Source organism: Protopterus annectens, chromosome 8.part0 (assembly GCF_019279795.1).
Source record: "Protopterus annectens isolate FY-2018-M chromosome 8.part0, PAN1.0, whole genome shotgun sequence".
NCBI lineage: Eukaryota > Metazoa > Chordata > Ceratodontiformes > Protopteridae > Protopterus > Protopterus annectens.
In genome coordinates this window covers 590,885,717-590,900,308 of record NC_056741.1, presented here as the reverse complement: position 1 = coordinate 590,900,308, position 14,592 = coordinate 590,885,717, and the positions used below count along the sequence as shown (strand labels likewise).

At 40.9% G+C, this 14,592-nt stretch overlaps 1 protein-coding gene across 2 annotated transcripts in view; it reads right to left on the bottom strand.

Moving 5' to 3' along the window:
• LOC122808941 (mucin-1-like) overlaps positions 1 to 14,592 on the bottom strand; it is a 626,079-nt gene that overhangs the window by 241,135 nt on the left and 370,352 nt on the right. For both annotated transcript variants that reach the window (XM_044080094.1, XM_044080093.1), the window contains exon 4: positions 14,125 to 14,252. In XM_044080094.1, the coding sequence (XP_043936029.1) occupies positions 14,125 to 14,252 (128 nt within the window). The remainder of the gene's footprint in view (positions 1 to 14,124; positions 14,253 to 14,592) is intronic.

Genomic DNA, 14,592 nt, shown 5'->3' with positions numbered 1-14,592 from the left:
TCAGCTATCAACAGGGAGCAGGTCCTGGAGGTGCTCACTAAGGCCAAAAACACTGCTTCAATGGGCCCTGATAATATCCCCAGTTGCCTCATAAACAGCTTGAAACATAATCTAGCAGGACTACTTGAGGCATTTTTCAACTACAGTCTCAAAACAGGCAATGTGCCAGGTGAATGCAGGGCCACAATCAACATCATCCCTCTTCATAAGGGCGGACCATCAACTGACCCCAATAACTGCAGACCCACCAGTCTGAGAAGTGTAATATGTAAAACCATGGAACAAATTATCATGGAAATGAACAACAAGGACACTGGCAAACCTACATACACTGGAGCCATCCTAGTTTGGCTTTGTTAAAGGAAGGTCTTGCTTACTTAACCTGGCAGACTTCTATAAGAGAGTCACCATAGCTATGGATGAGGTAAAAAGGTGCATACTGCCTATCTTAAGTTGGCCAAGACATTCAATACAATACCCCAAGCAGATTTTGTTGACAACTCTCAGAACTAACCATAAATCCCTACATAACTCACTGGATTGCCAGCTGGTTCACATATAGGACTCAAGAAGTCAGGGTTGGTGAGACCACCTCCACCAAGAGACTGGTCACCAGTGAAGTAATCCAAGGGTCTGCATTAGGCCCACTCTTGTTTGGCATCTACTTCTTAAAAATCAAGGCTATTGTCAAAGACCTCTGTCTCACCAAGTTCACAGATGACAGTACATTGGGAGCTATCATAGATTTCCACCCATGACACCAACATCCTACGACTGGTACAAAAGCCACAGATTAAAACTCTATGCAAAGAAATGTGTTACAGTGCCCCTTGGGAAAGCATCCATCCAAGTTAATTACTTCATCAATAAAACACCCATAAGAGTTTTGGGAACATATATAGACAGCAATCTGGCATTTGACCACTTAGCCAAGATAGTAAGAAAATTAAACTAAGTCACCAAACTCATAAGCAAGGGTATGGCATCCAAGTCCAAGGAAGCAACAGTACCACTCTATTCAGCCCTTATCAGATCCATCATGGAGTACAATGCCCCCTTTGGCATGTATCTAACCAGAAACTTGCAAGAGTTGAAACACAGTCAAGGTTCCTGACCAGGAGAATCCTAGGTATGAATACCCTGTCCTACAGAGATCACCTTAAGGTCCTATTTATGTACTGAGTCTCCTACAGGTTACTGAGATATGATTAATATCTAGCTTATAAGGCATCCTTTGATCCAGCTCCGATGGATCCCTTGCATAGCCACAAGACAAACAGCACCAGAAACACCAGATTCAAGGACCTGAACTTTATCAGTGACATAAATAGGACTCGCTGGAGGCACTGATATGTGTCTCAAGGGCTTCCTGTGTTATGGAATAAACTCCCCATCTACGTGAAGCAGTGTTCATCCCTGACCCTATTCAAGAGAAACCTAGATCATTGGACGGGAAATAGCAAATTCACCCCTGGTCTGACGTGTATGTCTCTGATGGACAGAGGTTGACAGTAAGTAAATTATTCCCCAACTAACACACCCATCCCCCACATAACCTTTAGCCACCTCTTTACAAACATACCCCACAATAAATGTACCCAAGGAACTCTGGGACAAAACTGGGTTGGGTTGCATGGCTAGCCTTGTAAAGTCCATGATGGTCATTATCCTGGTATGAACCCATGAAACTATGCACATTCTTATGACTAACTAATTCATATTTAGAACACATTAAATCTGGATGTTCATGCTTGAAATGTTCCAACTCTGTATGAAGAAATGTCTTTTTTTTTTGGTTGGCCAACATATCATAGCATACATAGGCTAGTAATTGTAAAATTTGATAATCTACATGCACTAAACGTCCTCCACAAATGTTTAACACTATCATACAATCCCAGTCACCAGTCCTTATACCCAAACTGTTCACAATCTTGTGCAATAGAATAACAGTGCAAAATTTGGTTAATTTTTTTCTCATGTTTGACTTTCCTAAAAACATGTCCCTTGCCTGCAACTTAATTTTCTTCCTTGATTCAGATGCAGGTTATACACCCACAAAAAACACTCTTGGAGGTGACTGCTTTCATCAACTGCTCCAAGAGCCTCTTCTCATTCACTGAACTTACAGAACCCAACGTAGCTCTGGGCTAACTTCAGCCCATGTTTGGTGCTGGTGAGGATACTGAGACATGCTTGGGACAGTATCATACTGCTTGTTTACTCCTAAGGCTGTCCCTCCTGCAAGCACCAGAACTACCCCAGTGGGAAGGCATGCAATAGGCTTTGTGCCTCTACATGTTTTCAGACAGTCTTTACCCTGTGAATAACACTTTTCCACCTGTGTCCTGGCTTTGACTGGCGATCAGCTGTTAAAGGTGAGTCCAAGTGCTCATTCCCACCCTCATGATGGGCATCATATTCTCAGACAAAGTCCTCACCCTGTGAATAAGACTTTCCCCCTGTGTCCTGGCTTTGACTGGTGATAAGCTGCAAAGGTGAGTCCAACAGCACATTCCCACCCACATGATGGGCATCATGTTCTCAAACAAAGTTCTTACCCTGTGAATAACACTTTCCCCGTGTCCTGGCTTTGACTGGCGATCAGCTGCTAAAGGTGAGTCCAAGTGCTCATTCCCACCCTCATGATGGGCATCATATTCTCAGACAAAGTCCTCACCCTGTGAATAACACTTTCCCCATGTCCTGGCTTTGACTGGCGATCAGCTGCTAAAGGTGAGTCCAAGTGCTCATTCCCACCCTCATGATGGGCATGCCCGTCCTCCTTGCCTGCACCACCAAGTACTTCAGCTGCATATTAATTTCTGATTGCCTGGGCTGTAGTCTGGGCTGTATCCCTCTATGCCACTAGTGAATGCTTTTACAAGGTTTAAGTTGTAAATCGTCTCTGAAGCAAAATGTACCAGTCCTGTCCTGTAGCATTATAATACCCAGTGGCTGAACTAATATAGACTAAGAATCACTTTTCTCCGGAGGACCCCTTTTGTATCCAACAAAACAGCACAAGAAACCTTTATTGGTATAATATATTTGAGTCAGTTGTTACCAGTGCCCATTCCACAGCTTCTGAAAAGTTGTTTGAGGGTACTATATACCATTTAAAATGACATCCTTCCTCCCTACTGATCAGCAAACCTTCAGTGGTCCTGTCTCAGATGGTTCATTAACACTCTCCTAATATGTTCTACGTGCAGTAGAGTAATTCTGTAAAATAGGTAACTGTAAAGTCAGATTACCATCGGCTGAAAACTCTGCTGCTTCAATAAAGGCAGTTTCCAACTGAATTTTAAATTCATTATTGGAGGAAAATCATCTCTTTCCTGTTTAATGCATTTTTCAACATCATGGACACAACAGTAGGAGATGTCACTATCACACAATAAACAGATACATTTACTCTGTTATGCTCAGCAGAAACTCCTTCTCAGCTCCTTGAAATAAAACAAAACTTGCTTTCATTAATAACAGGAATTGGCTAACAGAATCACAGCTCATTCTAAATGACAGAACTAAATAAACATTGCAATTTGCCTCAGATGCTACATATAAAAGCAAAACATATTTCAGCATAACCCTCACAAAAATCACTGTTCATAACCTACATGTACTAAATTTTCTTTGCAAACTTTTAATAGGTACTCGTAGATGTATGCTATGATATGTATGCCAACCAAAAAGGCATTTCTTCATACAGAGCTGGGACATTAAGCACAGATGTCCATATTTAACATGTTCTAAATATGATTCAGTTAGTGATAACCAAACCAAACTTTCAGGAGTTTGTTCAACACATTAATTATGTGGTGAACGAATCAAATAAAAAACACTGACTGCTACATAAAGTAAAATCAAACCAAACAGCACAAGCAAAGTTAAAAGCAGAGCAAGCACTACTTCTTCCATCTCTCCTCTACACATCCCCGATATTCATATCCAAAAAACATAATCTTGAATGATGTAATAATAAATGAGCTAAGTTCATCACAAATCTATCAAAATGCATCACTGCATCCAGCTTCAGCAACTGCATTGATTATAATACCCAAAGGTAGCAAAATTAAGAACACAACATTCTAAACAGCAATATGCAATCACAGCAAGACATATAAACCACATATAGCTTTTCAGTCACAAAATCTAAATCAAACACTTGTTATGGAGATTGCCTCTACTCTGTTCATATAGCAAATGTTTGGACCTCAATTACCTCAGAAGTTATGCCTGAAACAAGCAAAAAAACTCCTCATCCAGAAAATAAAAATGTATCTAAAAACAATAAGGAACTGCTTCTGTGCTAAAGACTGCTAAAGAGCTAGTTCTAAGGCTGACCTTGTTTTTACTGAACATTGCAAATAGTTCATTGCACATTAGAATCTGTAGTTAAATTCTTCTGTCTGAAGGGATGGCCACTGACAAAACTATCTTTCATTACAAGAATTTCAATGAGACAATATCCATTGTCTTAAAATGAATGCTCTATCTCCAGTTTCTCCAGGATAAAACTCTAAGTCCTAAGGAGGCACTATAGCTCCTCTGGAAGAATGGATTTATAGATCCCCTGTAAGGAAATGCTACATTAATAACCAATTAGCTAAATATCCATGTGAAGGCAGACAGGCTGATATGATACCTATATTCATGTCTGCTGAAAAAGATCAGCTAAATATGAAGGCAGCGGGAGTATTTCTGCTAGAGATAAATCTAGGCCTTCTTGCTTATACCAGATAAGAGAACGTCCTCCATTTCACCAAATGAGACTTCAGTCTGTGTGGTTTCCTGGCCTCCTTAATTATTTTGAGCATGTCCTCAAATAAAAGGGAGAAATGACTCAGTTAATCCAGTCATTCAGTCTGAGCCACCATACCAGGTACATGATTTCTGCATGTGCACATCTATGATCAGTGGTAAGCCAAGTGGTGGCCCATTTGCCATTTACTTTACTGGGGAAAAATTAGTGTTGTTTGAGGTAGTAGGAGGTCTCTAGAATATTTTACAGCATATTTGGTATTAGAGGTGTGGAACGATATGCATACTAAAAAAAATATTGTCTTATGGGAAGGAGAAAGCATCTACTGCCCATGTACCAAAGCCTTTTGTAACAGCAAGAAAACTAGTGGCTCTCTAGAAGGCCAAAATTCTAAGTCTAGCACTTTCTATCTTTTGGGTTGTCATTCTGCTTATCTTATTACCTTATCTGTGGCTGTTGATCCCTCCTCAGGATGCCCGCAATCTGGCAGAGCACTGTTGAGATATAGACATTTAGGGTCAGATTTGCCTGAGTAACCAAAACTGCAGATCTAACCAGCAGAAAAGGTACAAATGTCTTCTCCCTACTTAGTTATGTACCACATGACTGTGGTGTTGTCTGTGGCTAACTGCAGCACTCTTGGCTTGCACACAGACCAAAAACACTTGAGGGCAAGAATAGCCACTCGTGTGTCATTTACGTTTATGAAGAGGTCTTTTCAAACTCTGCCCATCTGTTCTGAACCTTGAGATTTCCTGACTGAGCTCCACCAATTTAGGCCTGAGACATGAGCAGTCAAAGTTTATTTACTTGTTTATTTATTAACTTTCTTGATTGGGCAGGTTATCTGGTCCTCAGACCATTTTTAGGCATGACCCAGGTCAAAGGGCATACTGGCTAAAAAAAGGCATTTCTGCATTCTCCCTCACTTGAACTGCCTACTAGGACATATCCTGTTGTATACATGGAATGATTAGTATTTCCTTTTCCAGCAGATAGGAGCCCTGCTCCCACAAAGCCTTTACACAGTATCTTCTTCATATGTATCCTTGCCAGTGGTAAAATCAGAATGACTAAGACCATTAACTCCAGGGCTCTTAAGATCTCTTGCTATCATAGAGGATGTTGGGCCTTGCTCATAGAAGAAGCCTCTTGGAACGCTAAAGAAGCTATCAGAAAAGCATATTCAAACATCTTGAAAACTGGTAAAAAAAGACTATTGGCTTTGTTTTCCTTAAATCTAAAAGACCCAAGTATCTTTTTTGCCATTTCATGGGATTCTTGTTTAAAATATTCTGTTATAAGACTGAGAATTTCTCTGAAAGAAACCTCTTTAGAGGAGTATCTTATAAAATGATTTCTTCATTGTTGGACCTGTACCCAAAGGGGAAGAAAACTGTGAAGCACAGTCAAGGTCATCTTCTGAGGAGGAATTTGACTCCCTGAATGGAGAAAAAACCCTCTTTCTTTTAGCAGGCTGGGAACCTGACAAATTGTCTATACACAAGTCTTCAGAGAAAGGCCCTGAGAGGATCAATATGTCCTAAACTGTACGTCTTCCTTAATGAACTGCTATGATCTGCAAGTCTGTCCCCTGGTCTTGGTATGTGTGTGAGTAGCTTTGGAATGCCTAAGTCCTTTTTGTCTGACTGCTCCACCACTCCTAAGCAGAGGTCTGAGGATACTCTGCTGAAGGTTACTTCAGGTAATGGTTTAGAGGTCCCTAGGATGGCATGTTAACAGCTGCAGGCACATCTGCCTCTGAAGGGATTGGGCAGAGGCTGGGAGCTGTACACACTAACAGCTATCCAGAATTTTACAGAACATTCAGATTTCTGATCAGATTTTTGTATGTTCCTCAAAATGTGTGATTTTCTAGCAAATAATTAAAGACTGACATTACTAAATAATGATACATATTAGAGCTTCAGACTTCACATTCTCCAGAAAATGCATGATGATACAAAACGTGTTATTCTAGCAAAGTTCTAAGTTTATAAAAGTAATATTTAAAATTTGTCCCTGATTTTTAGGCCTCTGCCCCTCCCTCCATTATTTTTGGCTTTGTCCAGATTTTATTGTGCTAAGAGGTTGAGAGGTCAAATGTCAATGACTTGGAAGGTTGATAGGTAATTACTAGGCGAATGACCCCACGGGGGGGCCTTTTTTAAGCCTAGCCATGCTTCCAAAGGGTGAGAATCAAACCCTGTATTTCGTGTTTGCAAGCTAAATACCTTAACCATTATGACAACCCTCAACCCCCTTGCAGTAGTGTAGCTAGGGCAGGGAGAGAGGGGCAACTGCCCCCAAGAGCAAACTGCTGGGGGGGGGGGGTGCTGCGATCAGCTGACCCCAATCTTTCTTTAATGCTACTGAAAGCTGTCATTGCATTTGTGGTCAATCTTGAGCACTGTAGCACTCCGTGGGTAGTCTGCACTGTGACAACTGCTTGTTACCTTGTAGCAACAACTTGCTACAGTTTAAATGTAAAAAAAAATGCATTCTTTTTTCAACTAAAACATGAGTGCTGTACTGCTCCATGCACTTAGGGGACAAGATGTAGCAATAGTTTGCTATATTTGCAGCAAAGCAGTTTGGAACAGTTTAAAAAGAAGAAACATGTACTTAAACTAAAACACGAGCACTGTAGTGCTCTACAAGTTCATAGGTTCGTAGAAGGTTACTAGTCTAATAGCACTAGAGCCCTTACAAGCCTAGCCATATTTACCCAAGTTACCCCAATTGCCGGTGGTTAGGTGAAGTAAAGTTTGCAGAGGTAGGGCTTTATGGTAGCTAATAATGAATTCCTCTGTCCAGGAAGGACATGACATCGGCACCAACCCAGGAGTGAATTTATGGTCACTCATCCATTGATCTGATTTGCATTTTAAGAGGGTCAGGGAGGGGTTCTGTTTCATGTGAATTGGAAGCTTGTTCAAGAAAAGTGGCAATCTCAGGAAGATGTATCTATCTCTCCAGCATGAACTGTTCATGTCAGAGGCTAGGTTAAGATCCATGGAATGAGTGACCCTTGTGCAGTTTGATTTACAAATGTGTAGCATTTCCATCAGGGCCAGTTCAGCAGAGACTGCCCTATAAGCCAAGCACAGGTCACCTGTTAGCAACCTGTAGGAGACAGAATACAGTGAACAGGGCTTTCAGTCTTTGTGCATAATTCTTGTTTTACGTAGCCTGTAATTTCTTGGTGAGAAACCCCTGCAGTCTCTCCAGTTGTTGCATGTGTCTGGTGGGGTACATGTAAAAGGGAGCATTGTACTCAATTATTGGTTTCATGAGGGCCAAGTATAATGGAATTATAACATCCTTAGTTCTAGATGTGATGCCTTTACTTATAAGATGTGTCACACAGAAAGATTTCCTAACTACTCTGGATGCATGGTGGTCAAAGTTCAATTTGCTATCATCCTGAGTACCCAAGATCATATACCACTGGGTCTACACTTAGGGGGTGCTGTCTATAAAGTAATTAGTAGGGATGTCAGCTTTCCCAAAAGAAATAATGAATTTTTTTGCATTTAGCTTTAATCCGTGGCTTTGGCACCAATTGTTTGTCTGCGTAATCCCTGTCTACAGTATATTAACATAATTGGTGGACTCAATGATTTCCTCCAATTTGCAATTATCACTGAACTTGGTCAGCTACAGGCCATGCAAACTTGCCTGGAATTCTGAGAAGTAAATTCCAAAGAGTAAGGGGCCCAGCACAGAACCCTGTGGTATGCCACTGGTGACTGGTCTCTTGCTAGAGGTGAGGTCACCCATGTTGACAGTATGTGAACTGTCAGTGAGCCAGTTGGCTACCCATCTGGTAAAGTAGGACTTAGTTCCTAATATTGCGAGTTTCTCTAATACCTGTGTGGGGGACTGTATCAAATGCCATGGCTATGTCAAGACAGGTGGTATGCACCATCTTTCCCTCGTCCAGGGCCTTGGTGACTTTCTCTAAGACATCAACCATGTTATCAGGCATGATCTACCTTTAACAAATACGAATTGGTTTGGGTCAGAGTTTGGAGATTACCTATGTCCTTGTTAATAAGGTCCATTGTTAATAAGGTCCATAATGATTCTTTCCATGGCTTAGCAGACGAGGCTAGTCAAGCTTATGGGCCTGCAGTTCCTAGGGTTAGTTGATGGTCCCCCCTTTGTGCAGAGGGATTACTGTTGCTGTCCTCCATTCCAATGGAACATAGCCAGTTCGCAGGCTGTGGTTAAACAGGGATCCAAGTGAGTCTGTTAGGTCTATGCAGTTGTTTATATGATCATAAAGGGCTTTTGTGTACATCTCCGAATAGGCTTTGGTGTTTTATGGGTTTAGGCAACTTGGAAACTAGTTATGCCATCACTTAATAGGAGGAAGTTTGTCTTAAAAAAGTTCTTAAAATTTTGGGGGTTAGGTGGGGGTTGGTGGTGGTCTAATTTTTACCTTTAATTTCATGGAGACAACTTTGTGACCTGATCTTACCAGTGAGGACATCACATTTGGGGGAGTGCAGTGCTCTCCCATACTTGTGAGTATAAGGTCTAGGATATTTGTATCCCAGTGAGAACAGACAAGCAACTCTAGGGCATTTCTATTTACAAAGTCAAGAAATCTTTAGGCTTGTATGTTAATGGTCATGTATGCCTCTCAGTTAATGGAGGAGTGGTTAAAAATCACTCATGAGTAGGTACTGTTCTGGATGGTGAATGATTGAAGTACAATTGTGTAAATTCTTAACATAACAGTAGATGTCCTTTTCACTGTTGCAGTATTCATTACCTGTGGGATCTCCTGCCAAGGACAGCCCAACGTCAGCCAGCACACCAAAGTCCTTATCACCTAGGAAGCAGCATACTTCAGCCGTATCCTCCAAGGAGATGGTATAAACTGTAGCAACATTTGTTATGGTTTAAAAGAAGAAATTATTTATGTTGAAGGAGGATTGGGGGCAAGGCATAGAAAGAGGACCTGAATGGCTGGGCAAGTGGGAGAGGGGTGTCATGAACCTGGACATTTGTTGTTGTGCCAGTAGAAGGAATGTCTTTTTTTTCCCCCTCTTCTGTGGAAGATCTGGGGGTTGCTTGCAGTGTAGCATTTGGTTTATTACAGCGAAGTGTTTTTTTTTTTTTTTTTGCTTTCACTTGAAAAGCTGAAGGGGTAAGGTGCTGGTTCATAGTACTGGCACAGGGCATTGGCTGAACCAGCTACACTTCTGTTAGTAAGTTGCACCACTGGAAATGGCAGCTTCTGACTTGTTGAGTGCTACATGATCAGCTCTTCCCTCTTTCACATCCTACTTAACAGCTCCTTTTCCTCAGTGTCCTTGTAGATCTGCTGTTTTCTGTTCGTCTTCTTTGGGGGTGGAGTAAGGTTTCCCTCTAAGGTGTAGGTGACTGTTTGGTAGCCTACATAATGACTTTCAGCTTTTTTTCAGAGACAGACATATCTAAAGGTTGGTCTTCCACTTACAGGTAAAACAAAAATCTAGGAGTCAGGTGTAAGGCTGGACTCTCTCAAACAGAATAAGTACTCTGAATGCAAATATTTGTATAGGGTCTGGCACAGATTGCAGTCGAACATGAGGGATGCCCTAGGAAACCATTTCTCTGTAAACATTCCCCAGTAAAAACACAAACACCAATAACAACTGGAAAAGTCTGCTGGCAAATCTGGACCAAGTGATGGCAAACTTTCTGGCAGAGATGTGCAGAAGTCTGTGGCAAAAAAAGAAAGAAGATTGCACATGCCAACTACCTCTATTACCTAAGAAATAGGCATGCATTCTAATGTTGAAAAGGAGTTGGTCCTGTCAGGACATCTGTAGAGCTTTGGGAGCTGGGCTGAATAGGCAGATGACTCCCTGCATCTAACTCCATCTGTCAGGAATTCTACTGCAACAGTAAACCATGCAAATAATACTTCCAGATGTTTTCAGGATTTCTATACAGAGTATTAGTAACTTTTTTGGTAAGGAACACAAACCAGAGTGACACATTAGCTTGTCTTGGCGTTTGCTTCTTTAGCCACTGACCATGCCTAAAGTAAAATGTTTATGGACAGGGGTGTCAGGTTTCAAAATTCCAGTCCAGCTGTTCTCTCAGCTGTAACTGTCACTACACAGGATACAAGCTGGGAATCTCTTGGAAATCAGGAGGTTTATGACTCCAGTGGGACAGAAAGAAATAGGCAGATAAAACACCTTGCTAGTGTGTTTTCTCCTTCTTGGGACAAAATTCTTAAATGTGACAATTAAATGCTGTGACGGCCATTGTGACAAATTCCTGAAGAAACTGTCACATAATTTAATACAACCCCCATAAGGTGAGCATGGAGAATATGAATAAGCAGCAGACCTGTGGGGTGGGAGGCGGTGGCTAAATCATGCTTTATTTTACATGACAGTAGATGGAAACTTTTGTTGGGTGAGACTAATGTCTGCATACAGGAAATGGTATGCTCAGGGGGTAGTTGCACTGTGAAACAGTAAATATGAACTGTGGAATTAACAAAATCAACTAATTATTAAACCAGAACAAAACAGTATGCAATGCCTTGAAAATGTACCCATCTCAATGCAACAATGCTAAAGTCATTTCCATCCAACAAGTAACCAGAACAAACAAACACAGCTTCATTCAAGGTAAAAGCAGTCATCAGGACACATGACAATAATAATGCCTTCTCAAACTACATCTGAAAAATAAAGGTGTAGAAACAAGAATGTAGTGTGCTAGAGCAAGCTAATATCCCTATAAGAACCACCATATATAGTGAACATGCAAGCTAAATCAATGGATAGGAGATCAATGGATGGGTGACTGTTAATTCACTCCTAGGGTGGTGGCCATGTCCCTCATGCACAGAGGCAGTCTGTGTTAATTACCATAGACTCATATCTCTGAGAACTTCAATCACCTAACTACAATGATTCGGGCAACTTGGGATAAATATGGCTAGGCTTCTTAGGGCTCTAGAACCATTAGCCTAGTAACCTCCTCTGAACCTACATAAATTTACAGCAAAATTCAAGCCACAAAGTGGATCCTTAATTAATTTTTTTCCATGTAAGACAGTCTCACCCAAAAGTACATCTGAAATGGTCATCTCTGCCCACAGTAAAGTTGGAATTAACAGTTCCATGGAACTGGATGAGATACTTGGAAGCCTAATTTGTGCAATCAAAAACACCCTAACATACTCCCATACATACGTTCCCAACATAACATTAAAAACTGTCTACATTTTTGAAACCTGGAAGCAAGTTACGGTTGTCCCTGTCCACAAGGCACTTCCACAATCTCTAACAATTACAGATTGACCTGCCTTGCAAGCATATTTTCAGTGTGATGAAGAGAATCATCATAGAACTTATTCAGGCAGACAAAGAGAACCTCCTTCTCTATGAGCTAATACCATTTGTGAAAGACAAACATTGTGTGCTTAATCTCAATCTTTGAGTGTGACTGCTGTAATGGTTGAAGGTTTACCAACCCATGCTGTTTAGCTGGCTAAGGTGCTTGACACTATAACTCATGATGGAATCATACATAATCTCAGGGATCTAGAGGTAAATGAAGTTCACAAGGAGTTGGATTCACAGATGACTAGGTGATCATACAACAAAGCTAAGAAGGAGAGCTCCAGTATCCACCATCCTCTGTCTCTTATCACTAGTGGAGATACTCAGAACTATGTCTTCAGGATTGCTTTTGTTTAGCATTTTTCCTTAGATGCCAGAAATGATTCCAATGTTTGTTCATCAAATCTGCTGATAACTACAAACTTGGGAGCATTGATCTTAACTGCACTGACACAGTTTCTCTTAAAACTGACACTTAATATTACTGATGAATGGTGCAGCAGGAATGACCTTGCTTTAGTGTCAAGCAATGCAGATGTCTGGCATTTGGCAAACCAATGTTTTATACACTATTAATGGGTCACAGATAAAAGTTGCCAAACTAGTCAAATAGTTTGGAATCCTTGCCATCCCTTTCATTTGATACCTGTATTGCTTTTACTGTGCACAGTGCATATGGTACCAGAACCTAATCCTCACTGTGTTGTGTGCAGTACATATGGTGCCACCACCTAATCCTCACTGTGCTGTGTGCAGTGCACATGGTACCAGCACCTAATCCTCACGGTGTTGTGTGCAGTGCATATGGTGCCACCACCTAATCCTCACTGTGTTGTGCGCAGTGCATATGGTACCAACGGGTTCCTACTGCGTAATCAAATTGCTGAAACTTCGAACCTGAAAACATCGAACACAAGTATTTGAAGTTTCAGCAGTTCGAATTAACACAAAAAACCCAAAACAAAACAAAAAAAATGTAGTGCCACCTCGGAGTTGGTATATTTAAAGAGCAGGGGGTGTGGGGGGTGCAAGGGTCTTGCCCCCCTGCTTACAACAGTTACTTTCTGTCTGTTGTTTTTTGTTTTTTTTCTGTGTTCGAAATTATAAAACTTCAAACATACAAGTTCGATCTTGTGTGTTCGAAGTGTTATAGTTTCGATCACTTAAGAGGAACCCGGTACCAGCCTAATCCTCACTCTGTTGATAGCCATGTCAGTGGGGTAACTGTTCACCTTTATACAACTCCTCTCAGACCACTTATAGTATACTGCAGCTTGTAACTTACTCACATGCTACCTGGGGCAATTGGTGAGGGTACAAAGATTCCTCACGAAGGAGTATCAAACAGCTTCGAAGAACAACTCTATCGTCTTTGTATTATATTGCCTTCTAATGTGCCCTTTACTCTTTAAAGTACTTTATTTAGAATACTCACTGGTGACCTGAACACAAGACGTTACATAGCCTCAATAAAAATAATATGAACAGTGCAATAAAACATACTGACTTCATACTAAATAGAAATCCACCTCTGCTACCCCTCCCCCAATTAAACGTAGCCCATTATTCCTACCAGTACACTATCGGCTGGATGGCTGCCTGGGCAACCACAAGTACCAACAGGGGCTCCAGGGCATCAAGATCCTCGATGGCCAACAGGCCTTGACCTTGTTCACCAAACCTGTGAAGTAAGTCAAGTCAGTTAACCATAAGAGTTAAAGATTTTTACTGCTGTTACACTAACTATAACTGAGCTACTTATTTATGACCGGTCAAAATGTTTTGTGTGACTGTGTTGAGCAGTGTGCCAAAAGACTGAGCAATACTTATGATAAATTACACTGATAGAACAGTATTCTACTATATGTTAAAAACTGGCAGTTGGCTAGTAACAAAGCGAGAATGATAAAGGTCTAGCATCTTCTCAGCACAGTCTCAGTCTTTGGATTATTGCTTAGGAAATGGACTAAAACATACTTGTTATTCACTTACCAGTGATAGAATTTCTATCAATTTTGAGGTCGCCTTGATCTGCGGCCAACATCAAAGCCTGAACAGTTTCAGGTGCTACTGTAGATGAGGTGAAGAATGTAGTTGACTGTACTACTACAGAGCCTTGACTGATTAGAAGAGAGAAAATGAATTAACATGAATGTTAGGAAATGCATTCAATAAAAAATATATATTTCTTAACAAGAGCAGTACAAAGTCAGATGATTAATTCTAATAGTGTATCACCATCATCAGCCTTTTTGTTCACATATTATTTCATGTCTCAGTGACATGCAACACTGACAGCTCCATATTAGAGAAGTTCACACTTCTTCCTAACAAAGACACATCTAGAGCACAAATAAGATTAAATACTATTATTTGCTACACTCAGCTGAACTTTGAGAATACCAGGAATGCCCTTAACTTGCATGAATACATTCAGTTTTAAAGTATGAACTGCAGAAA